At 39.8% G+C, this 25,578-nt stretch overlaps 2 protein-coding genes across 6 annotated transcripts in view; one reads left to right on the forward strand and one right to left on the reverse strand.

Moving 5' to 3' along the window:
- The window catches only part of ERP44 (endoplasmic reticulum protein 44), a 48,698-nt gene extending 47,888 nt beyond the window's left edge, over window positions 1-810 (forward strand). For both annotated transcript variants that reach the window (XM_051611852.1, XM_051611854.1), the window contains exon 12: window positions 215-810. In XM_051611852.1, the coding sequence (XP_051467812.1) occupies window positions 215-316 (102 nt within the window). In that variant the 3' untranslated portion in view covers window positions 317-810. The remainder of the gene's footprint in view (window positions 1-214) is intronic.
- A 1,947-nt stretch (window positions 811-2,757) lies between these two features.
- The window catches only part of STX17 (syntaxin 17), a 30,219-nt gene continuing 7,398 nt past the window's right edge, over window positions 2,758-25,578 (reverse strand). For all 4 annotated transcript variants that reach the window (XM_051611855.1, XM_051611856.1, XM_051611858.1 and 1 more), the window contains exons 4-9: window positions 18,775-18,840; window positions 14,590-14,809; window positions 7,973-8,091; window positions 7,839-7,889; window positions 6,165-6,251; window positions 2,758-5,446 (exon numbers count right to left, since the gene is read on the reverse strand). In XM_051611855.1, coding sequence (XP_051467815.1) covers window positions 5,207-5,446; window positions 6,165-6,251; window positions 7,839-7,889; window positions 7,973-8,091; window positions 14,590-14,809; window positions 18,775-18,840 — 783 coding nt within the window. In that variant the 3' untranslated portion in view covers window positions 2,758-5,206. The remainder of the gene's footprint in view (window positions 5,447-6,164; window positions 6,252-7,838; window positions 7,890-7,972; window positions 8,092-14,589; window positions 14,810-18,774; window positions 18,841-25,578) is intronic.

Below are 25,578 nucleotides of genomic sequence, written 5' to 3' on the forward strand. Positions count from 1 at the left end.
AACTGATGGTCCTGAATTAATGTATATGTACATATTCCTCCTATGTGAGGCTTATGATGTGTCTTCCAAAAAAACCCCAAACAAACACTTCAATTTGTGAGAATGCTGGACATTCGTGCCCTCTCATAATTAATGTTAGAAGTTCATTTAACAGAGGTGATTGATTATTAAAATGAGTCTAACAAGCAATTGTACTGTTTGTTCTCTTTTTCAGCCAATTCAGGATTTAGCCAGCAGCCCCCCAGAGAGCTCATTCCAGAAACTGGCACCCAGTGAACATAGGTACACCTTACTGAGGGAAAAAGATGAACTTTAAAAACTTGAAATAATCTTGCAAGCCTTTCAGAGAGCAGCATTGATTTCTGTGTGGTGGAAATAGTAAACCTATATTTTCATAATTCTATGTGTATTTTTATTTTGAATAAACTGAAAAATAATTTTTTTCTCCCCAGGCTTGTAAATACATTTGTTTGGTGGGTCATTCTGTACAGCATCTTTCAAACAGTACGTTCCTAATGCTCTAGTGAAATATCAGAGACCCATCCAGACTCTCAATCTCTAACTCTGTTCTGTAAAACTTTTATAATCCAAATGAAGGTATCCTTGCCAGAGACATGCTGTTAACTTGCACTATCCCATTAAATAGGACTTTGGGGTTGTTTTCTGTGTAAACTTGTTAGTATGTGCTTTTTCTTCTTCTTCATATGAACAGCTTTCTGGTGATCTATTTCTTTGGCACATTTTTCTCCAACTTAAGAGGGTCTTCTATTCTGGATACTTGGGAGGGGAATAAATTAAAGTTTTACAGAATCTTGTGTGGTGCTTTCCTGGGTGTAAATGTCTAAGGGATGAAACAATTCTGACTATTCAAACACCAAGCAAGTTTCAATGATAATGGCTGTATCTTGAATGAAAGGGCTGTATTCACCTGCTCTGAGTCCCCAGAATCACTGAGATAGTTTTATTATCCACATGGTTGTGTTAGAAGAACATGAATGTTGGAAACCAAAGTAGGAGAGGACTAGGGGTGGACTGCAATCTTAGTTTTACTAGTCTTAAATTAATCTCTGCATGTATGTTACAGTTAAGTCTTTTTTTCCCTTTGGGGTCCCTGCCTTCCTGGCAGACGTCTACTTGCTGAACGACCATTGCAAATCTGTTACTCGTTCTGTCTGGCTTGTGCCTTAATTTATTGCATATTTTTTGAAGTCTGCTCTGAAGAAGGAATTACTGCTTTCCTTGTGGGCTTTTTCTGCTGTGCGTAACACCAGAATATGGGCTTCTCCTAATTAAAGCTGCTTGGTGAGATGAACATAAAAAAAACTAAGATGGAAAAATACCTGTTAATTTGGGGTGCATTGCTGGACACAAGTTAGTACTGGATTTGTATAGTACACTTTCTACAAAAAATCTTGGGCCCCCAAGGTTTAGTGTCCTTAGAAGGAAGCTTGTTCTTTAGATAGGTGGGCCTCTGCATCTGTGTTTAATTTAGTGAGTGCCCCAACTACTGCAGTTCAGCTCAGGATTGATTCCTTTTGCCTCTTTTGCTCTTGCATGAGCTTTTTAGAGGAGATCTTGAGGAGGGAGTTGCTGGTACCAACACTCAGCTACAGCTGAGCAGATGCAGAATTGGTAGCTAGAAGAGTATTACAAGATGTTGTTCACAGGCATACTTTGTTGGGTTTTGTGAAGCTGTGTTCTGGAGTGCACACTAAGTGCTTGAAAGCCAGGGCTTCTCCTGTCCCATTCTCCATCTCAGGTAATCAAGCATTTTTGGCATCTGAGTCATACATACCACCTTCCACCCGGAATCCCAAGATGTGAGCAGGGTGTGGTTTTAAGGCTGCCACTTGCTGTCTTGGAGCTGGTGCTACAGAACTTCTGGAGTTGTTCAGACACCTGAAATGTTGCCTACATGTACTCATCTTACTCCTTTGAGTTTTCTGTTTTTCTCTGGGATTCTTATTAATAACTGCTGATCGGTGGAAGATGTCTAAGCTTCTCTTTCTGGAGAGAGATGCCAGTTCATTATATACCCAGCTGTCCAGTAGCTGGTGCTTTCAGCTAGAAAGTGAGATTAACCCCATCTGGCATTCCTTCATCCAACTTTGCATTTCTGATGTTCCCAGAGCTTTGGGATCCCAGCAGTAGGTAGACAATTAGATCTAAGAGTTTTGTGACAGTTATGCACTCTGGTAATTACATTGTGTTTGTTGGAGGTTGAACAGCTGAAGTCTAGGTAGGCCTGATATGATGTTGAACATCACCTGAACTCCTGAAGTAGCTGATGAAATGGAGAATTTGCCAAGGGACAGCAAGTGATGGACAAAATGCCAGGTGTGTTTCAAATTGAGTCCTCCAATTCTGATCATCTACATCAATGGTTTTTACCATTCAGTGCTCAGCTAACTACTCCCTTCACCACTTCTTGAGGCTTTCATGGGAAGTTGTCAAACAGTGTTAGTGTTATCCCCATATGGAATAAAATCATTCCAAAGTCTCTTTTTAGCAGAAGTTACGGAGTCTGTTTCTGAGCTAGCTCTTTATGCATGAGTTACTAGATGCTTGCAACATTGTAGAAACTTGTGTTACCTTCAGTCAATGTAAATATTTCAGTAGCTGAAGCATGTGTCTGGTAACTCAATTCAGGATTCTTGGTAATGCAATTATTTTAATAATATTAAACTTGTGAGGAATTAATCTTTTAGATGCTGAAAGGAAATAAACCCTGACATTCTCAATAAATGCTACAAACAGTCATGTAGACAAAAGCTTTTATTTGGTCTGAAAGAATTATGTGAATCTTACATTTCTTCTGACTAACATGCCCAGCAATTTAAATGCTAGTGTGGTTATTCAGGTGCACGTTTCTTCATGTATGTAAGTAACTCAACTATTTTACAATACCAAAGCTTAAATAACAGTGTGTACACCATGTTTTGAAATAGCTTCCATAAAGACGCAGGGAGGAAGAATAGGTTTTGTGCAAGACACTTCGTAAAACGAGTGTATACCAAGCTGATTTCTTATAAGCTGTGGCAGGAATTCAGTTTTATGCATTTAGATTGTCCTGGCCTTAGTCCAGCCTGGGGGGAGGGTGGAGTCTGTGCTGTCTCTGCTGTGGCTGCTGTCATTTAACCACACAAGGTTTCCAAGCATACAGCAGGAAAGCAGACATAGCTTTTTAAAATCATACAAGGAATCAATCACCCACGGTTTCTGATGAAGAACACTTTTCCTTCACTTCCTTTAAGTGCTGATATGTGATTTCTAAGTTCATTAAATATGTTTACATCCAAAGTAGATGCATTTATAGAAAAGTGCGTTTTGCCTGACAGGAACAAATGAGCTTAATTCCTTGGGTCATGTTTTCCCCTCCAGCTGACTTTACAGATGTAGGCACTGTGGCTTTAACACACGCAGTTTTGACAGTGTTTGCGACTACCTGTGAAAACTGGGTTTGCACACATTGCTTCCCTGAGACTCAGACGTACTTAAAAGTGACACAATTCTCGGTCAGATAGCAATTTCAATCATATTTTAATAGTGATAAGGAAGAACTGTTCAGAAAAAGATACATGTGCTGTAACTAACAGTTGCTTCACAGGGTCTCTAGGCACAAAAACCTATCATCTGTCATTAGCAGACAGTTATTTCCAATGATGATATCAAAGTACTGGTTAAGGAAAAATAGACTCAGAGCTCAGGATAAATAGAATAATTTAAAAACTTTAAAAAGCAGCTTCCCAACCTCAGTTTATGTTCCCCCAAACAGTAGCAGCAAGAGTGTGGGAACTGTCCTGGAAGGATGGAGGTAGGACCATGTGCTGAAGAGTAGATCATGTGACAATAAAAACATTAGCACTCCCCTATTGAACAATGGAAGGTTGAAAAGCAAAAGGCTTCTTAAGCAGCCAAGTAAGAACAACAGGCATCTGCTATAAATGCCAGCAAAAGCAGTAGCAGCACCTTGTCCACAGCATGTCCCAAAATCTTGAAAAGGCTGAGATGTCACCCTGCAGTGTGGGTGGGGGCTGAAGTTTCAGAACTGAACAGTGTGAAGCTCACCTGAAGACACACAGTTACTTACTATAAACACTTTGGTTGCCATTTTCAAAACAGTGCCACCACCTGGGGATGTCAGCTGACACTGGCACCATTTAAGGGGTAAATTGCTGGCCCGGCTGCTGCACCATCCTTTGACCTGGTGCTTACTGCCGCACTTGAGGGGCAATAAAGACCACTGAGGGAGTGGGCCTGGCTCAGCACTGCCATCCAGGGAAGCTTTTAAGCTCTCCTACCAAAGTGCTGATAAGGATTAGATGAGAAGAAAGGACAACATTTAGCAGCGAGTGCTACTTAAGTAAGCTGAGGCTTCGAGCTCAGAATGCCAGAGCTTGTCACTTCATCCTGTATGGTGTTCTCAGGACAAGCCAAGGAGTTGAATAGCCATAGAAAATTATTATTCTCCAGAAGCAGTCCTGCAGGGTTCCTGCTCAGGCTGTTTAATTCTTAACTACACTTTGAACAAGATGAGTTTACAAATTAAAAAAAAAAAAAAGAGAGAAGTACCTGAAAAGGGGGAAAAGCTGCTTATGATCCTGATCTGATTTGGCTGAGGCAGATGTGGAATGTTCTCTTCCACATTCCTGACCCAACATTTTCACTTCCTATGGCAGCCAACACTTCCCTGTGCATTACTGCACAGGCATAGCCAGTTGTATCCTGGGAGGGGGGGTATTCCTTGGGAGGAGTCTGGGAATCCAGATAAATGAAATTTAATTTAAAGTGCTAAGACCATGAAAAATATATGCAGCTTATTTCCTTTCCTTTAGAGCACTGTAATAAAAGCTCCAGCTTCTGGGTGGCATTCATGGGAAGCTCTAGGGTTTTCCAAATATTTCTCTCTATTGTCTGCAAGACACTTTGTGCAAATTTGGCATCAAGCACCTATCACTTATCATTACAGCTGCACATGTAGCTCACCTAAGAATTTTAAAATTAAAAGTTATCCATATAATTTTCAGAGGATTGATGTCACTGCATCTGAAAAGGGAAATGCTGGCATTACTGTTCCACCCCTCCCAAATGACAGTACTGTTGTCAAAATTCACACAACTCAGCCTTGTATTTAAAGCATAAGGCTGGAGGCCTGTCATTAGCATGGCTACTACACTTTTATTCTGATTCAAAATTACTCTATACTTCAACTGGATTTTTTGGCACTTTGGTGAGAAAGCTCTGGACAGCTGGAAGAGACCTGCTCGATCCTTTTTTGTTTTCTTTTTTGTATCAATTTTCCACCTGTGAAACCCAAAATCCCACCACCAAGTGCAGCTGCAATTCCTGCCACTTTGAAGCCTGCAAGGAGACCAATAGGACCCCCCACCACTCCACCAATGACTGCACCTGCCACAGGCAAAGCTGCCAGCTTGTATTTTGCAGCCTGTAAAGAAAACAAACAAACAACAGTTAAAATACTTGCCCGTGGTGATGTGCATTTCCCCCTCATTGCTCTTGGCAATGACTTGAATGCTCAGTGACAAATCAACTTTACAGATTAGTATTTTTAAAATAAATAAATCACCTGCTATCCCACACGTATGACAGAACATACGAAAAACAATCCAACACTGAGCTCTCATGTACACAGTTGTGAACCAGGTCCTTTTATATGGTTCTGGCTGATTATGCACACTATCAATTACCTGGTCTCCACGTTAAATCCAATGTGAAACAGAAAATGCTCAGACTTCTCAGTAACATGCCCGAATCTAGGTTAGTGGCTTATTAGCAGTGATCACTGACATCTTCATGCAAGGGGACTGAAATTGCATGTTATCATCAACCTGTTTTATGCTTATTTAATTCTTACAAGCCAATTATTGGATGCTCTTGTCTTTGCAGGTAAACCAATGTAGCATCAGAATAGCGTAAACAAAAGCAAAACACCCCACACCTTTCTATTTCCTAGTAGCCTGGATGCAATAGAAAATTACAAGAGAGATTGATTATTTTTTTCCCAGCTACCTGTGGGTCATTTCTTTCCTATTTCCTTAATTGCTGCCTCCCTCAGCATTAAAGAGGGCAGATCAATTGGGTTAATACCGAGGATTGCTGGGAGGCTGAGTACCATTGATTCATCAGCAGGAGCAGATCCCTACCTTCCCCAAGTTTTTGGTTCCCTCTTCAACATTCACAGCAGCACTGTTGACATGGTCTTCAATCCTGTCAATCTTCTCCTGCTGAGACTAGATGCAAAGGAATTATGAGTGAGGTAACCTGCTGGGAAGCAGCAGTGAGCCAATACACACCATTTTAATGCCTGTAATCAGGGCCCTGCAGCCGCTTTCATCTGCTACACACTGCAGCCCTGCAGCCTTAATGGTGGTTCATTAACAGCATCTGATAAACTGCTGAAACTACAAACTTACTTGAAAAAAATATCCTAACTATTAAGTAATAATATGGTGTGGGTATTATACAATGTGTTGCTGCAGTCAGAGAAAACCACCCAAAACAGAGGATTTCTGTATCATTTCTGTGAATAGATGAACTCATTCCAAAGGGGGGAAATAATCCAAACTAGACTTTTTGTTTCCTGCTGAGTTTCATATTCAAAAAAAATTCTCTGAAGAGCATTTGTAAGATAATACCAACTTCAACATAAAAAGCTGTACCAAGAAATCTAAACAGAAGTGTTTAATCATGACATTATAAGACACTGACTCAACTTTACAAGTAGAGTAATGACACTACTGAAAATATACGTGATGTTATTCTGTATTTTCCTGTTTGAATTTACATAAACATTCCATCCTTTCTTCCAATGCTGTCAGAGTCCCCTTCAGTCCCTCTCAGAGAACACTGGAGCACAAGATAAAGGGGTTTGTGAGTTTGTTTGTTCTTATTTTAATCTCAGCAGTACCCAGGCGGTTTTATGTGACAAAAATGAGATGGCTAATGTTCAGCTTAAAGTAAAAGGTGTTCTGAACATTTTTCCTCTAAAAAACTGTTGAATCCACCAGCTCTGGCATCTTCCTCTACTATCCAAGCCACACACTTTAGATGGTTGCTATTATATCTAATGACAGTTATGTGTAAAATCCAGAAACTTCTGGGAACAGAAACTCCCCTTTTTAGCTAAAGCTGCTAACATTTAGGCTACTGAATAAAAATGTTTGCAGTGCCTCTCTAGCCAAATTAATCTTAAATCTTTTTTTTTTTGTATATTTGTATACTCAGCAGAAGACTTCCCTCCTCAAAAAATTACCTTGACAGAGCCTGAGTCGACAGGAGAGCCACAAAGACACTTGTAGCAACAAGTAGCTGGTGTAGGGAAGGAAGAACTCTTTAAGTTTTCTAACCAGATGGGGCAGCTCAGTAGTTAAAGCTTTTGAACATTTCTGTTGGCACTTGAAAATCAAAATAAACCTTTCACCTTACTGCTAGGCAATTTGATGTAAGCACAGGCATCACCTATGAGTTCGGAAAGTAGCTCATGAACAGGCTTTGAAATGACAGGTGTATTTACCATAGTCCCAATAGCAAAGACAGCACCTTCACGCAGGCATCTCAGCTCACTGCGGGGAAACTGCTCTGCCCCTACTCGGTGGCTGACGCTTGCCTGAAGTTGCTGACAGTGACTAGGATCTTGTAGCCTTGAATATTGGACTCAACTACATTCAGTTAATGTTATTCTACCACTTTGGTCAGTCTGAGTTCAGATTACAGGCAGAAGTATTGCTCATCTCTTTTTCTCCCCGGCTAGGAGTGACCCATTCGCCTTCTTTTTGTACAAGAATCGATCTAGGATAGAATGCAGAATTAATACTTACGCTGACTAAGAGAGAAAACTCAGTCACCAACTGGCTAAGCTGAATCAAGTCCTACAAATAAAAGAAATATGTCATTTTGTAATAGTTACTAAAAACAAAAGCACCCACATGGCAAAAGTGAAGTTCCAACATACCTCTTCTAAAGTTTCCCAAGACTCAGCTGCATTTTCTTCCTGAGGTATTTCGGGAAGGTGTGAGTAGGTCTGGATTAAACTTTGGGAGCCATCCTTCACTTCTGTGTTACATAAAGTTTCTGAATGAAAACCACAATGTTATAAATAAATGCACTGGATCAGAATGCAGGTGATGTGAAGAACATGAAGAAACTCAATGTTTCTCAGGGCTTAATTGGTGTTTGATGCAATTCAAGCCAAGCAACAGCCTTAAAAACAATCATATAGCAAAAAGTCTTACAGCACTAGATAGTTTCTTAAAAGGAAGTTACTGCCAAAGAAATGGATTTGTTTCTGTCAGTGACCTTTCAGGATCGGTTCTGAGAATGATACTAAATTATACTCCTGAATTCAAGGTGAGTTAATTATTTTGTATCAACCCAGCAGAGAAAACTGAGCTTGGGACCAAAACTTCTCATTTATATGTGATACATAAAAACACGGCATTTCCAAAACTAAAAAGACAATTACTCATTTTATGATTGATTACTGTACTACCAGTTTGATTTTTTGCCACTTGGAACTAAAAGAAGCTGGAGGAAAAAACTTTCAAAGTAGAAGTGGTGAAAACCAAGTAACTTGCTGTCCAGCATTCAGTGCTGGATCCAGTTGGATACTGGTATTGTGAGGACAAGAAACATTTGCAGTTCAGAGGGTAAAGGAGATACTCTCAAGTGTCTTCCTTTCTCAGTCACCTGGATTGCATGCAGAAGGCATTAGGACAGAGCACAGTGGGAAAAATGGGGACTGGGAAACACAGGTAGGTGGCATGGGGGAGAGCCAGTGTAAGGAAGAGACACACACGTACCTCCTCCAGTCACAGAGCCCAGTCTTGAGCCACCACGGATGTAATGGGACACGCGCATAATTATGGACAAGTAATGAAGTGGTAATAAAGAATAATAACAAACAAGTTTGGCTTGTTTATTTGCAAGGATTAAGGGACGAGAGAAAGGCTGTGGATATTGTCTATCTGGACCTCCAAAAAGCATTTGACACTGTTCCCCATAGAACTCTCATAAAAAAACAGGCTGCTCATGGCCTGGATGAGCACACGATCTGTTGGATCAAGCACTGGCTGGACAGTTGGGCCCAAAGAGTGGTTGTCAATGGGGTCAAGTCCAGCTGGGGCCAGTCACAAGTGGTGTTCCTCAGGGCTCAGTGTTGGTACCATTTCTGTTTAACATCTTTAGTGATGATCTCGATAAGGACATAGAGTGTATTATCAGTAAGTTTGCAGATGACACCAAGCTAGGAGAGAGTGTTGATCTGCATGAGGATAGGGAGGCTCTACAGAGAGACTTGGATAGATTGGATCGTTGGGCTGATGTTAATGGTCTGGGCTTCAACAAGGCCAAGTGCTGGGTCCTGCACTTGGGCCACAACAACCCCAGGCAACGCTCCAGGCTTGGGGAAGTGTGGCTGGAAAGTGTCTGGCAGAAAAGGACCTGGGGGTTCTAACTGACAAGCAGCTGAATATGAGCCAGCAGTGTGCCCAGGTGGCCAAGAAAGCCAATGGCATCCTGACTTGTATTAGAAATAGTGTGACCAGTAGAAGGAGAGAGGTGATTGTCCCCCTGTCCTCAGCACTGGTGAGGCCACACCGGGAGTATTGTGTCCAGTTTTGGGCACCTCAATTCAAGAGAGACATTGAGGTGCTGGAGCGAGTACAGAGGAGGGCAACGAAGCTGGTGAAGGTCCTAGAGAATCAATCTTATGAAGAACGCTTGAAGGAGCTGGGAATGTTTAGTTTGAGGAAGAGGAGGCTGAGGGGAGACCTCATCACTCTCTACAACTACCTGAAAGGCTATTGTAGAGAGGTTGGTGCTGGTTTCTTTTCACAGGTAATTAGTGACAGAACAAGAGGGAATGGCTTCAAGCTGCAACAGGGAAGTTTTAGACTGGACATGAGGAAAAAAAAATTCACAGAAAGAGGGGTTAGACACTGGAATAGGCTGCCCAGGGAGGTGGTTGAGTCACCATCCCTGGGTGTGTTTAAGAGTCATTTGAATGTGGTGTTGGTGGATATGGTTTAGGGGAGAACTCTGCAGAGTAGGGATGATGGTTGGACTCGGTGATCCCAAGGGTCTTTTCCAACCTGAATAGTTCTATGATTCTATGAATAGCTTGAGAGTATGAAAGGTAGACTGGAGAATGTATGTATGTAAACACAGCACAAAGGTTACTGTTAATTGAGGCAACTTCAATTTCTGAAGGAAGATAGCTACTTTAGTAGGACACTGATGTTTCCTTCCTTGGGAGAGTAGTATTGAGAGAAAGTTTAATATGGGGATGACTGGTTAGATATTAAAGTGTAAATACTGCATTGAGATATTTACAAACAATGGATGTGCCAAGGTACTATTATAACATTATATAACTGTTACTACAATGGATACGAACAACTGAAAATTAATAAAAATAATCATATTAATGAAAGAGTCAGTGCATGCTTACTCATGGAATTAATTCAAGATAAAATAAAAATTATACATTTTCATAACATTTGTCCAATTTTTAAATTTTTGACCTAGTATCTCAAAATACATTAAGGCCCTAATCTTCCTACTCTCAGATCAATACAAGTCTGACACTGATGAAGCTGATATCCAGCCATAATTACTAAGTAAGTAGAGTAGCAGAGTAACAAGGATGGAGGAAGTGATGTGCGTTTTTATTTTGGGCTTGTTTTTCTGATTACTCCTACCCCTTTTCCGTTAAGAATCTAGACATGGAAGGCAATCCACCTTCTGCAATCATCACATGTTCTTCCAGAAAAAAAAATTTTATCTATAGCATCAGATTAATAAATGTGATATATTAAGTTCTGAAACAGTCCTTTTCCCTTTTCATTATAATTAATCAAAAGATACACGTGTCCATTTTTGCATCAACCAATTCTGCTACATAGTCTGACATTTAACATTGGTTTTGAGTATTTTATTCTATTTCAATCCTTCACAACTCTTATTTCAAAACCAAGATCCTTCTGCCAAGAAAAGCATACTCTTCCCTAACCAGCCAAATGCATGCTAAGTTAGTTGAAATTAAAATATCCATCATTCAAAAGCAAGAAAAAAATAATCTCACTAAGCAAAACCACCTCTTCATAAATTATGTTCCCTGTTCTGGTCTGTCCTTAACAATCTATGCTGACCTATTGTAGAAAAGCACATCCTTCAACATACACAAATGATTTGAAGCTTTCTATGACACACATTCAAGAGAACTCAAAATTACAAGTAGGTTTACACTGTTATAGTTTTCCAGTAACTAAATATTAGTGGAAAAACATCCCTCAAGAAAATTCTTTACTTGCTTCAAAAACTAAAGAATAAGAAGGGTAAGAGAAGGTGAAGTCACATTTTGGTTGAAAGTATGAGTAAGAAATTTATATTCACTACTTTTATCAAGTCTAGCCAATTTTAATAGAACTGAGAATGGAAGTGGCTCCACCAGTTCACTTGCAGCTTCTCCACAAAAATGCAGTAATACAAAACTCATCTGCAGATTTCATAGAGCAGCTTCTCACCTCATTACACTCAAGATAAAAATCTAATGCTCTGGAAGATTCAATATGTTGCTTAAAAGATTTTAGTAATTTTAAAAGTGGAGTCTCACCTTTGTTAATATTTGTTCAAAATGCAATCAAATTCCATTTCTATTGGACCTGAGCTGAGGATGGTGAAGGGAAGAAGGCACCACATCATTTCACTGACATGCCTTCCAAATGAGTGATTTGAATTTGTAAACTCCTTCCTTCTCTACCAGATGGAAAGCAACTTGAATGGGCATACTGAAGCTCTTTTGATTAAGATCAACAGCCAAGACTTGCTTTTGGGACTGCAGCGTCTAAGCACAAAAGAATAGGCAATATATTGTATCTGTGTTAGCAATTCCATAGAGTTTCACAGTCAGGCAAACTTGACAAAAAAAATCTGTTTAATTGTATTTAGTTGTCTGCCTGCATGTTTCACTTTAAATGGGGTGAATTATTTCTGTATTCTTGAGGTGACTTGCAGAAGCATGTAATTCCAGTTCTATTTTTCTGTTCTTCTCATCCCAATCTTTCTGATCAATTTCTTACCTTTCTGAAGAGCAGTTATGCTCAATGTCCTCTATACTTCAAAGGTATTTCCAATTTTAAAAGCAGCCTTGTTCTTTGATTTAACTCTATTTCCCATTTACCACCTGTGTAACTGCTAGAAAAGCAGTAAGCCAGGACAAGGCCTTTCCAATGCAATACCAGAAGGTATTGAGGAAAAGTGCAGAAAGTTACCAAAAGAAGATATTTTAAATGTAACTCTGATCATAACAGACAAGAGTTTGCAAAGAGCCCAAAACCAAGGGCTAATATGGATGAAGGGGATCACTGAATACTGGAGTTCACTATTCTAAAACTCAGGGTAAAAGAGCAAAGACAATGAGCCCCCTGTCTCCAAGGACGTAACGACAAATTCAGTAAACTGATTAATATAAAATATGTGGAAGAAGTTTCTAAAGGATAGAGGACTAGAGAAGAGCTGGCAGACACTAACAGAACAGGCTGTATTGGAGATGACAGCAAATTGTCCTGACAGAGGGGAAAATGTTTAAGCCCTCAGCAAGAGCTCTTCCATGCCCTGGATTTGACATACAATTAAGATGAGTACAAGAAATGTAAGCATGGAAAGATAATATGAGAAAGAGTAGGACATAAATAAATTGTAACTACAAAGGGGCATAAATGGTAGCAAGCAAGTTTCTATGAATGCCACTGATGTTAGAGGAAGACAAAGTACAAGTGCATTGCCAGGTGAAGAAAGAAAATAACAGATGACCCAGATAAAGATGAAGTCAGTCTTTATACAGAAACATAGCTGTAATCAGACACTTGATGCAATTAATTTAAACAAGAAAGAAAGAAACAAAAAAACCCAAAACAACAACAAAAAAAGGGTAGGTTGAAACATAAAGAGAACAGGTTAAAAATATTTAGATGAGCTAGATGTATTCCAGCCCTGAGGGTGTGATGAAATTCACTCTAGAATACGTAAGAAACAGCCTCTGAAAGTTCAAGCGTATTTCTAAGAACATGAGGAGAGTAGGAAGGGGGTCCCAGAGGACCCTTATCTTCTTTTTGGGGAGGGAAAGGAAGACACACCAAACAGACAGACTTTGAAACCCAGAAAGATATTAGGACAAACTACTGAACAATCAGCTAAAACATGTTGAAGGTGCTGATAAAAGTCAAGATTCATATGTCAAAGCCAATTCAGTCTTTTTACTGGTCTGTTAAGAAGGTAGGAAATTTTTACAGTGAAGGAGATGAGACACTGGAACAGGCTGCCCAGAGAAGCTGTGGCTGCCTCATCCCTGGAAGTGTTCAAGGCCAGGTTGGATGGGGCTTTGAGCAACCTGGTCTAGTGGGAGGAGTCCCCGCCCACAGAAGGGTGGTTGGACTAGATGATCTTTAAAGGTCCCTTCCAACCCAAACCATTTTATGGTTCAATATTCAATACATCTTGATGTTCATAAGGCTTTCTGGTACTACTGCATATGACATACAAGAAAGCAAGCCCAGTCTTCAAATCTACTTTTCTCCCTGTTGGACCATTAGGCTTGCTAGCTTGTTAATCACACTTGAAATCAAGTTCTTGTAGTTCTTTATGTAGCAAAAAGAAAGGTAATGGAATCAAATTTGATGGCAGGTTGCCATTGATTGAGAATACTCCTTCAAATTTAAGACACATGAAATTTTCAAACATTTTTAAACAATACTGCTACTGCAGCAACCCTACTAATTACTGCTATGTGGAAGGATTTAATCCTGATCTAATCAACTTTATCACAAATCGTTAGCAAAGAACACCAGCACATACCAGGTCATAATAAGGGCTTCCCTTGAAGACAGAATGGTAGAATAAGGAATGAAAAACATTGTATACAGAAAGGAGGAAAAACCGGTAAACATGTCTGAACTGTAGCGTGTTACAGTGTGTTTTCAAAATCTTTCATCTAAATGAATTTATACTGTTTCCTGCTTTCTTGTCAGTTACCAACATAAAATGCTGCAAGAAGAGATGTTCTCCTTCATATATATACTTGCTCCTCTTTTCCAGGTACTTCAGCAGTGCCATATTATACTGCTGATATATATGTGGTGGTATATATGTCTGTCCTATAAAAATTGTTTTCTTCTTGATGTTGCAAGCACTAATTCAATGAAAATGGCCTATATTATTACTTGCACACGATCAAATTATTTGCAGGTGGGAAAAAAAGAAGTCAAGCTACTGTGAAACATCAATTTTAAGTATTCTTCTTCCTATGAACAGTGTTCTATTTCAAGATCCAAGGCTACAGGATCCTTCTCAAGGAAGGCCACAGCTATTTAATTTCAAAATATACACAAGTAGAGCACTCTCCACTTACCAAAACTCAGTCACAGGTCACGAGAAAAGCATGGTGTAGGGAAATAAATTAACTTCTTCATTAACAATTATTATTCAACTGAAATCTCTTTTGTTTAACTTCATTTGTATCTGGTTGGAGAAATTACAGACTAGATACAACGATATAGATGTAAGAGATACTACCTCCTCCAACAGTTGCAGATCTAATTAAAGAGGCATCCTCCTGCCCTTCGAGTTGTCTCTTAAGTTCTTGTGCAGATTGAGAATGGAGCTGTAGGAAGTCTTTTATGGCAAACGAAGCTTCCTCTTTAATGGGATTTATCATTTTCTGCAGAACCGGGATGTCCTCATGTCGGACTTGCAAACAGAGTTTCTCCATCTCTCTCATATTGGCCCGGAGTTGCTGTAACAGTTGTAAGAAATATTTTGTAACTTATATTTAGGAGCACCTTCACTGGCTGGGAAGCAAGTATCATCTTGATTATCTTTAAAACCTGCCATTCCTAGGTTTTAATAAACCAAGACCAAAAACCTCCTCAACAGTCCCTGCTTTCAAGCAACCTCTATGGTCCGCTACATCCATTTTCTTTTCCAGACGGCATTGTTTGACTGCAGCTGGTTCACCTTTCAAAGATGCCCCCAACTGCTGTAAAAGCCCCGTGCTTCCAAAAACGCAAAGGAATTTGTCCTTTGAACCCATCCTGGGTCTCCCAGGCTCTCCTGACCCAGCACTACTTCCTGCTCTTTTTCTACTGCTCCTGCAGCAGAGTCACCCCATTAAAAAAATAGCACTCTGCCAAGAAGGGGCTTGTCCTCACTTAAGGTAGCTCAACCTAGAGATGATCCCTGCTGAGTATATGACCCACCTCCTGCTCTTCCTAAGGCAGACAATAGTCCTGCAGTTGACAGACACTGAGCAAGCCAGTAGATTAGTCTCCTCCAGCAGAACTCAAAGCTGTCCTTGGAGGAGGCATCAGTAGTACCAAGAGCCTCTTACTTGGAGGAACCACTACATCAAAACCAGCTAAGTCTGTTGTATTTTTAATATTTGCCTGTGGGTTTTGAGTTCACCCAGTTCTCTGTAACTGAGTGGGAGCTCCCAATACAGCAGTCCCTGAACAGTGCAGTGCAGCATCACCAGGACACAGCGCTGAGTCTTTCTGGATGTGGCCTACTTTCCAGAAGGAAAACTGAGATACCTGCCCCAGGAGAATAAGAACCAAAGATCAAGGAGGAGATGGTACCTTTTATCTTCGCTGGTGAACTAATTTACCTGTAGTATCAGCCAAACGCAAAACAAGGGAGAAATATTTTTTAAGCCATTCTCCATCAATATTTTGGTTTTCTTGCTGTCAACGTTACACATTTTTCAAGTACCTTTCCAGGTTAGATCAACACAGTGGAGAGACTACATCTGCCTATGTATTTTCTGCAGAACAGAGTCTCTTTCTGTGGGCTGGATGTAGGCTAGAGCTGGATCATTCATCCACAGTATTCCTCCTTTTTTTGTTCAATGTTTTACATCCACTCTAGTAACTGCAGCATTTTTCTACCCCTGCCTATAAATACAATCAAGGCAGCCCTTAGGTGTGAGAACAAAACATTGCCACTTCATTGAAACCAACTTAAATTTTGCCATAATTAACTAATTGAATGGTACAGTCAGCATATATGTGGGGAAAATCTAGCAGAACTGCATATTTATTCGGACCCTAAAATTTTAAGAAGTCCACTGACCATCCTTAAAAATTAAAATCTACAAGAGCACACTCTTGAAAACGAACACGGTGCACAAGAGCTATTTTCTCAGTATTTTTGAAAGGGTGTCATCATGTCCTAGACAAAGATTTTCCAAGTTTCTTCACTTTCTTTTTTAGAAGTTTTTTATGTGACATGGAGTCACCAAAAAGAAGAGGTATACTTTTATGCTCATCTATACTTCTGATTTTGACCATCATCAAAAGTACAACAGAACTAATTATTCTGGGTAAACGGAAAATTCAGAAAAATGGCTAATTATGTGCACATGGATTAAATGTAGAGTGGCTGTGCATATATTTGTCTAAAACCTGTGGTGGATGCCTTGGGTCAATATTGACTTAGGGATTCCTAATGTATTTTTACAACATCTAATTTTGAGAGCAAAGTGTGTGCTGCAGAGAACATTTGGTATCACAATAATTAATCTGATTTCTTTGCAAACAAACAGATCACAAGTCCATTGGTAAACATTTAAACAGCTTACAGCAAACACATTCTACATGTCATATAATGTATGACCAAGTACTCCAGACTCCTAACTATCTAATTAAAACAAAGAGCTAGTCTACTCTTCCTGCATGGATCCAGATACTTATTCTGCTTTCCGGGTATCCAAATGTGAACCACTTATATCCAGATCTAAAAGCAATAAGCATTAAAGAAAATATAAGAAAATTTACTTTGCCTGAAAGTGAGAATGGCAGGCTTTAGGTTCAAGATAAATACAAATACAAAGGGGCCCTCAGTTCAAGATGGACAGGAAACTGCTTGAAAGAGTTCAGCACAGAGCCACAAAAATGACTGAGGGAGTGGGACATCTCCCTTATGAGGAAAGGCTGAGGGAGCTGGGTCTCTTTAGCTTGGAGGAGACTGAGGGGCGACCTCATCAGTGTTTACAAATATGTTAAGGGGGAATGTCAGGATGATGGAGCCAGGCTTTTTTTCAGTGATGTCCAGTGATAGGACAAGGGGCAATCAGTGCAAACTGGAACATAGGAGGTTCCATGTAAGCATCAGAAAAAACATCTTTGCTGTGAGAGTGACAGAGCACTGGAACAGGCTGCCCAGAGAGGCTGTGGAGTCTCCTTTGCTGGAGACATTCAAAACCTGCCTGGACATGTTCCTGTGTGATGTGCTCTGGGTGATCCTGCTCTAGCAGGGAGGCTGGACTAGATGATCTTTCGAGGTCCTTTCCAACCCCTAAGATTCTGTGATTCTGTGAAGTTATTCTAGAGTCAAATATGAGGGTTTATTACTGAAGCATTTAATGTATTTAAAAACATAACTTTGATTACTTTTTCTCTAATTATTGATAAATATTCGTCTTGCTAAACAAATGATACTGATAATAAAGAGTTCCAACAGAAGCCTTTCCTACAGCTGAGATGTGAAAACGAATTAAAACACAAACACACGCTTACTATACCACACCTGTCAGGACAGCACTGTTTTAATAGGACTTCCACCTTTGGAAGACTTTTTCAATATTAAGAGTAAACTTATATTCCAATTTCAAAAATACTTGGTAACAAATCAAAATTAACAGTCAAACCTCCAAATAACAGAAAAACCAAGTGGATTTCATATATAACTTCTTATCATTTACACTAAAAAAGTGTAGACTACATTAACACCTTCCATTCCTCAGAAAACATACATAACTGCAGCTTTGCCTACTGTCTAATACTGGTATTCAATTCGGATTAAGTTCTTTCTGAGGCTTTTTTTTTTCATTTCTAGTCTGGTCTAGTTTCCCACAGAGTCACTAAGGTGTTGCAACAAACAAAGGAATTTACAGTATTAGAATTATGAAATACAGTGGTTTAGGACTGGGTTACCCCTGTTGGCAAAGCCTGCTTGCCTAGATGCAGCTTAGGTCACAAAGGCTGGTTCCTGTAACAAACTAATGTCCCTGCTCTGAACACCACCTATGAAACCAACACAAGATGCCTCTCCTGCTGGCAAAGATATATTTGTCCCCAGAATTTTGCTAGTACAGCATGCTATAACCACTAGCTGCTATACCTGTGTCAGCAAACTTTGCACTGCACATTTGATCTTTGTGTTTTTCTGTATTAATGTTTGGCATTAGCTTTTACATTACTTCATCAAGACATGCATTTTTTTAAAAACAGACACGAGATTCCCTGTGTGCTGAGTTATGGGTGACTACGCATGAAGTCACTGAGACAATGCCATGCTGGCAAACGTGCCCGGTATTTCCTCCTTTTATGATATTACATATTTCACAACAGAGATTTGCACACCTAACTACTAGTCCAGCTGTTCAATGTTTGGTCTGAAACCATGCTTCGAAATTACTAGTACCCCTGTTGCAGTTCCTGTATTCTAGTTTAGTAATGTAAGATAATAGCTTGAAAAGACCAGAGTCTCCAAACTTTTGCTTATTCAGGAATCCCGAATCATTTCTGACTGTATTTGCCTCATAGGACACAATAAGGAAATCCCTACCTTTTAAGCAAAGCAATACCATGTACTTGGCAAATCCATCTGTCAAATATACATCTCTGTGAAGATCCATCCCCAAGGTAACCAGTACTATGTAATTTAATTCCATTAATATCACAGTCATTTTAATATCCTTACCTGAACTGTTCGTCCTGCGTTAATGTGCTCCACATGCAATCTGTCCCAGAGCCTGCATCTTTGATACTAAAACAAAGGAAAAATACTTCATATCATTGCTATTTTTATCAACTAGCTATGCAGAAAAAAAGAAACCTTCAGTAAATAATCACTTTAATTTTTCAAAACTGACAGTAAAGAAACTGAGTCATAGGCATTTTCACTGCAAAACTGGAGAGATACATAGCAATGTATTTTGTGAATGATTTTGTACAATGTATTTTACTGAACTGCAGATAACCAGGTTTTCAGCATCAGTTTTTAACAGCAAAGAGATATTGCAGCATCCTGATACTGCTGAGGATACACTCAATCCCACTGTCCATGTCTTCAACAATGATACCAAGCTGTGTGGTGTGGTGTGGTTGACACTGTAGAGGGAAGGGACTCCAACCAGAGGGACCCTGACAGGCTGGAGAGGTGGGCCAATGCCAATCTCATGAAGTTCAACAAGGCCAAGAGGAAGGTCCTGCACCTGGGTCAGCACAACCCCAGGCACAAATACAGGCTGGGGGGAAGAATGGCTGGAGAGCAGTCCTGAGGAGAAGGACTTGGGGGTGGTAGTAGATGAGAAGCTCAACATGAGCCACCAGTATGTGCTGGAGCCCAGAGAGCAACTGCATCCAGGGCTGCATCAAGAGAAGTGTGGCCAGCAGTGCCAGGGAGGGGATTCTGCCCCTCTGCTCTGCTCTGGTGAGACCCCATCTGGAATACTGTGTACAGCTCCAGGGCCCTCAGCAGAAGAAAGATATAGACCTGTTGGACAGGGTCCAGAGAAGGGCCACCAAGATGATCAAAGGGCCGGAGCACCTCTGCTATGAAGACAGGCTGAAAGAGTTGGGGCTGTACAGTCTGGAGAAGAGAAGGCTCCAGGGAGGTCTTTCTGCAGCCTTTCAATATATAAAGGGGTGTTATAAGAAAGACAGAGAGTGAAAGAGGGGAGATTTACTTTAGACATCTTGAAGAAATTCTTCACCATGAGGATAGTAAGGTGCTGGAATAGGTTGTCGAGGGAGGCTGTGGATGCCCCATCCATGGAGGTTTTTAAGGCCAGTTTGGATGAGGTTTTGTGCAACCTGATCTAGTGGTAGGGTTCCCTGCTCATGGCAGGGGCATTGGAACTTGATGATCTTTAGGGTCCTTTCCAACCTTAATGATTCTATGATTCTATTATTATCTTGAAAAGGAGTAATAAAATAATAGAAGTAGAATGTGCAATTCCTGGAACATGGGCTGAAACCACCAAAGAATGCATTCACAATACTAGACAGTATTACAACATTATTTTTAATTCTTTAAATAAGAAGACAAAATATTTACCTTCTGAGGTATCTCCATGTCAAGTTTAATTCCTTAATTTCTTACATGCTTTGTTACTGATAGAAAGGTTTACCTACAGCCTACATCTTTCCTTAATTCTTTCAATAATTTTAGAGGCCACAGCAGTAAGGATTACAAGTTGATCAGCTTCCTAAAATACAAGAAAGCTGAAATTCTTATTTCCAGAGAAAAAAGTTCTTTCAGGTTTGAATTTTGTAGTGCTATGGAAGAGAAAAGGTCTAGTGTTCAATAAAGTCAGATTAGAGTCATTTTTCTAGGAAACTGGCAACTTCTGCAGGAATTATTATGCCATAAAAATTACTGCCATTGTTCTTGAAAACAAAATAGACAAAAAAATCTGTATCAACAGTACATCTTCCAGTTCAGTCATCCCTGAAAGATTACTGAAATGGGAATTTCTGAGGGTGGAACAGAAGGAGCTTGGGGAAAAATTACCTTTTCAGTTTCAACTGACTGTACTATATTGTCCACACACTGAGCAATAAAAACTCCCTATTCCAGTTAAGAACAAGAAAAAAATTCCTCAGGAAACCTTTACTACTCTTTATAATTCCTACTAGTAATACTCAGCACACTTACCCACTTCATATATTTAGAAATTATACTACTTTGCTTCCAAAGTCCTAGTATGCTAGTGATGACTTCAAAGAATTCAAAGACTTAATACACCCATCAGAAACGGGAAACAAAGACTATCTATTTTCCTCTTTGTCCCATTCTTTTTTGAGAACTCTCTTTAGAAAGAAGCCTTTGCGCTTATGCTTTGGATCTCTTCCATTTCTGCTTGAAAGTGGGCAGAGAGAGTTTTTCATAATAGCCTATACATTAATTTCTGTAGCAGGAGGTAATCACCCACATTTCTATAAGCTCTACAATAAATGTCTTACACAAATGTATACACTCTGAAAAAAACTGCAGTAAGATTCAGGTATCTTAATTTCTCATTTTGTGTCACCTTTATTCATCTTCCCATCACAAAAATGGTCCCCAGCCAAAGCTAAAAAGCATTTCACACAACATCCTTTAACTTTGGCACAGTTACAGGAAATGAAGTTGAAACTAAGAGCAACAGAAAAAAGGATGCCATGTCTGACAGCACTTTTTTTAAGGATTGTTACCTATCACCAAGAAAGTTTAGGGCAGCATCCCAAAATCTCCATCTTCCTGTAGAACCATGACAATTGCCTTCCTCTAACAAAGGCTAACAGAACATTTCAATTATTTTAGATAAGCATGCATTTTATTCCCTCCTTTGAAGTGAAAGGCATCCAAACCACAGAATGCACTTCAGAAAACTACAACTCTCTGGGGAAAATAATTTAAAAATCATAAGCCCAAAACTAAACAAACAAACAAAAAAACCCCAACAAAACAGAAATAAACCCCCTAAAGCCCCAAAACAAACAAACAAAAAACCCAACAAAACACAACACAGACAAAAAACCATGACCACATATAGAGTACTGATTTCTTAAGGAGGCATATTTTAAGTCTTCAGAAACTGTCATATGGGAAGTTGGACTCTCAAATAGTTGAGAAGCAATATGATGATGGATTCATGGTAGCCACTTCTCTGAAAAGGTATTCTCAAGGTCAAATTTCATTATATATTGATTTTATAGTTTCTTCAAACAGTGATTTAGTAGATTAATTGTTTGGACTATCTCTGGAACCTAAGGTTTAAATCAATATTCATGAAATGAGGTTAGAGATATTGGCTTCATCATAAGTAAATAATGTTGCTGCTCTAAGCAATTTGACATAATTAGTGATTTTTGCTTAAAAGTAGCCTCTAAAATAAACAGGACCTGATTCTACAAAATTATCCTTTTACCTCTAGGGATGTTTGGTTTACATGGCTGAAAGTTAATTTTACATAAGGTATTTTAGAGAAAATCATTTAAGCTGCTGATGCTGACAGCTCAAATAAGTACTGTAACACATTTGTTATGGCTAAAATGCATGTAAAAGATACAAAAACGCAAATTATTATGGAAGTACTCATACCAAATTATTGCTAGTGTTCCAATGATCTAAAACTATCAAGAGTGACAGATTTCAAATTGACATTTGCCATATTTTCATCTCACCTTCTCATAAATCTATCAATAGAGTAAATTTTGAATAGTTATAGTTCTTACAGCCACAAAACTATTTTTAAAAAAACCCCAACACCCCACTTGCAAATTTTGAGAACATTACACTGAAATGGACATTTTAAAGAACCTGGCATTTAGGGACTATCTTTTATACTCAGATGTATTACTGTACTGGTTTGGTTTGGTGGGTTTTTGGTAGAGGGGGAAGGGCCCCAGGAGTGGCTCCAGTAAAGCTGAGAAGCTTCCCCTGCTCCAAACTCAGCCAAGAAGCCATAAGAGGGACAACAGATGCAACACTGCAATTAACACACTAAAGAACTGAGGCAAGATCTGAGCAGAGCAAGCCCTTAAGAAGAGCCAACCAAGAAGAGGAAAGAAGGTGCCCAAGCAGAAGTTTCCCTGCAACCCATGGCGAGATGGCAGCTGTCCCCCTGCACTCGTGGAGGAACGTGGTGGAACATTCCCTGAAGGCGCCAAGAGGGATAAAATTAGATTTGCTGCCAGTGGACTCTCATTACGCAGCAGTGAAAGACCCAGTGCCAGGGGAGGTGGCTGTTCCCGAAGCAGCCCCTGACCCTGTGGAAAGCTGGAGCAGCTCAAGCCCTTGTGGGAAGGACTCATGAAGGAGAGGTTCGTGGAGGACTCTCTCCCATGGAAAGGACCCCATGGGGAAGCAGGGAAGGACTGTAAGGAATCCTTCTTCCTAAGGAGGAAGGTGCAGCAGGAACCACCAGCCTGTGAACTGACTCTAAACCCCATCCCCTGTCCCCCTGCGCCACTGGGGGGAAGGAGGGAGAGAAACCAGGAACGAAGGGATTTGGGCCTGGGAAGAAGGAAGGGGAGGGGTAACATATGCAAGCCCTGCTCTTTGTGTTGTCTGTGTCCTGTGTGTTTGATTAGTGTGAAATTAAATTATTATTATTTTTTCCCCAAGTTGAGTCTGTTTTTCCTGGGACCTTAATCAGTGAAGATCCCTCTTTGTCCTTTGTCTCCACCCAGGAGCTTCTAGTTGGCCTTTGTCCTCCTCATCCCACAGTGTTTAGGGGTGGGGGTGGCATTGAGTGAGCAGCCACATGGCTGGTTCTTTTCCTTCACTTGGGACACTGAACCATTGACCACAGCTTTCCAGGTGTGGCCATCCAGCCAATTACTTATCCATTGAGTGGCCCATCTGTCAAATCCATGTAATGTCAGTTTAGAGACCAGGATGTCACGTGAGGGTGTCAAACGCCTTGCACAAATCCAAGTAGATGATGACAGTTTCTCTGCCATTATCCACCATCTCTGTAACCTTGTCATAGAAGGCCACCAAATAGGTCAGGCATGATTTGCCCTTAGTGAAGCCATGTTGGCTGTCACCAATCACCTCCTTCTATTCCATGTGCCCCAGTAGATTTTCCAGGACGATCTGCTCCTCTCATTCAGAGGTAATCTCATTCAGAAGACAAACATAATACACTTTTCAGTTTGTGAATGTTGCAGTTCATATCCTTATTGTACCCTTATTGCTACAACCTTACAAGGGAAGAGTGACACAACTATCTGCCATCATTTGTCCCAGCAGCCCCAGGTCTTACTCTATCCCAGTTTTTCTCTCATCCCATGGTCAGCCACCATTTTGGTACTTTCACCTTCCATCTGGGGTACTTCTTCACAAGCTCCCTCCACCCAACTCTTTGTTCTTTATTAACAGGAGCCAGAAAGTTTCCTCTTGCATACAAGTAAAGAAAAGTAGGAGGATAAAACTGTCAGTACACAAGAAAAACCACATCCCTGTTTTCATTCTCAGACTCAGGACTGATCAAATTAGCAACTTCAAGAATGAGCTCTAGTAATTTCTAGCACAGAAGTGTAACCAGTGTTGGGTAAACCTTTAGCAATCTTCAGCTGGTGCAGTTTAACCAGTAACTATCCACCTGCAAACCACTTTTTTTTCAGAACTGTACCTCTTGACCAAAACTTGGCAGATTTTTAGAGGCACAGCAAAATGTACAGCCTGAACAAAGACCACACCACAAAAATATCTGAAGTTACTGTTGTAACACGTCACTGCTTTGAAAAGAAATTATAATCACTAAGCTATCAATCGTTATTACTGAAACTAAATATTTCTTATTAGAAGAAATTACTATCACTTTAACAACCATTATTTCCTGACTATGTTCTCAGAAACAAATACATGGAATTATTTTCCCTCCTCCCCCATTCTCAAACTATTCAAGGCAGAAACATGGCATGGAAAATTTCATCCAAAAGGTTACCTGCTCAGTAAAGTTACAGTAAAATTATGGTGAAGTTGTGAACAAGTGACAGCAGCAAAATACAGAACAGTTTCAACAATAATATTATACACACCCTTCAGACCATACCTTTTAGGAAATCAAAACCATCTTCATTTATTTTCATTCCATTTATTCATTCCTTCCCAAGATGTTGAAAAATGTAGTTACTTGTCCTACACCATCCAGATTTACATATACACTTGATTTTATATATGGTGAACAAGCCTAGTGAAACTAATATGACGTATGATTTTTCAGAAGCATGTCTAGAACTTCACAGAAGTACAGACACTCACTGTCACTGATGTTTCTGTGGCGGTAAGTATCATCTTTTCTAAACAAGTATGTCTTTCATCAGTAATTTTAAAAATTCCATCACAATGTTGGTACTTTGACTAACTTGTGTTTCCCAAGTCTCTCTCTTCCTTTCTTTAGTGGTGTCACCTTTTTTAGTTAATCTCTTACCACCTTCCCCAATAAACCAATTTCTCTGTTTCCACAGGCTACAGGTATACTAACAAACAGAGACTGAGAACGTTTTAAGTCCGAAATCTGGTCATCTGTGCTGTTAAATGGTTATAACTGTCCCTGGCATAGCTCTGGCCATGCCAAACAGCTCTCTCACATAAAGAATACCTAAGAACACTCAAGAAGCAATAAACACAGTATAGAAGCTATTCCCAACTAGCAGCATGGATGCAGCCCACCTGTTTTGCAGAATATGAGGGTTTGATAATATGGACATAGGTAATTTCATGGACATAATATGGACATAGGCCAGACAAGTGTCCTGGGCATGTTTATTTTACCAGTACAGACATTGCCACAGCATATGGAAGAATTTAACTGGACACAAATTTTTCTTGGAAGCATATTCAGTTTCACCATCAAGTGTGAGCTCATGTCAACAAGACGTATATAAAAACACTGCAATTTCAATACAATTATTTTGCTCTTTACTTAAATAATTCAATCTCTCTGTTTCTCTCAGCTGAATTTTATATATATATAGAAAAAGACAGGAATAAACAGGAAGTGTTTCA

The sequence above is a fragment of the Apus apus genome, chromosome 2 (assembly GCF_020740795.1).
Source record: "Apus apus isolate bApuApu2 chromosome 2, bApuApu2.pri.cur, whole genome shotgun sequence".
NCBI classification, from domain to species: Eukaryota; Metazoa; Chordata; class Aves; order Apodiformes; family Apodidae; genus Apus; species Apus apus.